Here is a 2,159-nt window from a genome sequence, read left to right on the forward strand (position 1 = left end):
TTTCCCATCTCTCCCAGTGCTCCCACCCAGTCCAGCCCCGGCGCATCCAGGCTCCAGTAGGGGAACCACGTACTTTTTTCTTGCAGACCTCTTCCAGGATCTGAGCCAGCTGCAGGAGACTTGGCTGACCGAAGGTAAGCTCCCCGGCCTCCCCTGTGCTGCTCTTCGTCTCCCCTTGGTTGTCCCTGACATTTGTCCTGTTCTTCCCTCACTTTGTTTGCCCAGTTCTAAACCTTAAATATTTTTTTTTCCAGCCTTGCCAACCTCTGGGCTTGTGTAAATCGGGGATTATGAATCACACTATTGTGCTGGCTATTTGCTTATGAATGGTGCTTGGCTCTTGGCCATTTTCTTGGTTAAAAATTTCACTTGCAGCATCTACTGGCAACAGCTGGGATTTGGGGTTAATTTCTCACTTGGGTTTGTTAGTTGCCAAAACACTGATGGATGTCTTAAATAAACACTGAACCACTACCTTTAATTCAGAGGGGGGGACTTCTCTTCCTAATTCAAATAAGGTAGTTCTCTGAGGATTTGTCCTGGAGTTTCTTTGCGTCTCTAAACGGTATGGTCAGTTTGGATTTCTAAATTGTTTTGCCTTTTGACTGTAGCATTGAAGGAAAATGATCAAATCCCAGCGAGCCCAATTAATTCAAACTCCAACTAATGGGGAGTGACCTATTGCACTGGCTTTAATTGCAGTGCTACCAGTGGCCTATTCTCTGAAAGAGTTAAAATGTTGGTTTTAGAGTGCTTTACTTTAATAGAAGAAGAAAAACTCTTCCCCTTCCAAAGGTTTAACCTCAATAGCATGTTGAGCAGAAGTATTTTAGGGTCTGATAATCCAAACGGCAGTCTTCCCTCTAATTCTACTATCAGAAGAAGAAATAATCCTGCTGAAGTGTGACATTTTAGCAGTAAATTTCAAATTTAGTCATATAAATGGGCTCTTATTATAGAAAAAATTTTTTTTTTAAATTTCAAACCCAAAAGAAAAGTCTTTGATCAGGAGAGCCTTTGGGAACGTAGGCTTCTGTGGATGCAAAACAATGTCTGGAGGCCAGTCCAGGATTAGAATTCCTGTCCCTTTCATGCTGCCGGGAAAACAAGGATGGATTTGCTTGAAGTCCCTTCATATTAATGGCCTTCGTGCACACTCGAAATGAATTAAGAATGAGATTCTTTTAACTTTAAGTAAAAGAGGTGTTTGTAAGAAGACTTAGTAAGTAGAGACCACACTTGGAGTCTGGTGGATTTTGTGTTAGGCCGTCTGATTGCCTGTAAATATTTTAAATGTCATTATGGTAAAATCCAAAGAGCTTGCAGAGAATCTCTTGTCAAATGTTCACATTAGTAATAGCCACGCTTCCCACTGTGGTGTTCTATGTCTACCTGTCAGGCATGGACAGAGGTAAATAACCTGTCATTAACCCAGCCCTGAGGAAGGGTACCTTGTGCCCAAAAGCTTGTCTAAGATCCCTCCCAACTACACAGTTGGTCCAATAAGAGATGTCACTGAAGAAAAGCCTGCCTCTCGTTAGACAATTAGTGGAGGGGAAGAAATTATTTTCCCCCAGCTATGGAGTTACTGGAAGGCAATCGCACAGAACTGCCTAGTACAGTGCTAGAGTGCGAGTAAAAAGTTTGGGATTTTCTCCAGCTCTGCTATTGGCTTGTGGAGTGCCCTTTTACCTTGCTAAGCCCCAATTTCTCCACTTGCCAGTTAATAAATATTAATACTTTGCTCTGCCCTAGTCCTTTTATTCAGGGATTTCAAAATGATTTAGCAGCAGCAATAAAATGATCCTTATGACAGCTCTGAGGTATGTTTCACAACCCTTGTTTTAAATATGGGGACACTCAGGCATGGAACATCTCTGTGCCTTGCTCAAGATCCCACATCCAGTACTGGAATCTTTCTTTTGGCACCTGGTGTCATGCTACAACCACATAACTACATTCCCCTCCTCTGCACTTCCTTGGAGTTAGGCACCTATGCTATCCTTTCTCAAAGAACAACAGCTGCTATTTCTTTATCCAAAAACCCAGTCATTGGAGCATTTCCCTCTACTGTGAGAGACACAGATGCCTAGCTATGCTGCACTTCTAAGATTTATGAATGTAGGGCTGTGAGTGTTCAGCTCTCCTGCCCCTCCCCA

At 42.8% G+C, this 2,159-nt stretch overlaps 1 protein-coding gene across 1 annotated transcript in view; it reads left to right on the forward strand.

The window, feature by feature from the left end:
- Window positions 1-4: 4 nt before the first annotated feature.
- ETV4 (ETS variant 4) overlaps window positions 5-2,159 on the forward strand; it is a gene marked incomplete at its 5' end in the record, with an annotated part of 60,307 nt that continues 58,152 nt past the window's right edge. Inside the window, one exon of the mRNA XM_019522923.1 lies at window positions 5-134. Coding sequence (XP_019378468.1) covers window positions 5-134 — 130 coding nt within the window. The remainder of the gene's footprint in view (window positions 135-2,159) is intronic.

This window comes from Gavialis gangeticus, unplaced genomic scaffold, assembly GCF_001723915.1.
Source record: "Gavialis gangeticus isolate Ggan-Ray unplaced genomic scaffold, GavGan_comp1, whole genome shotgun sequence".
Taxonomy (NCBI): domain Eukaryota; kingdom Metazoa; phylum Chordata; order Crocodylia; family Gavialidae; genus Gavialis; species Gavialis gangeticus.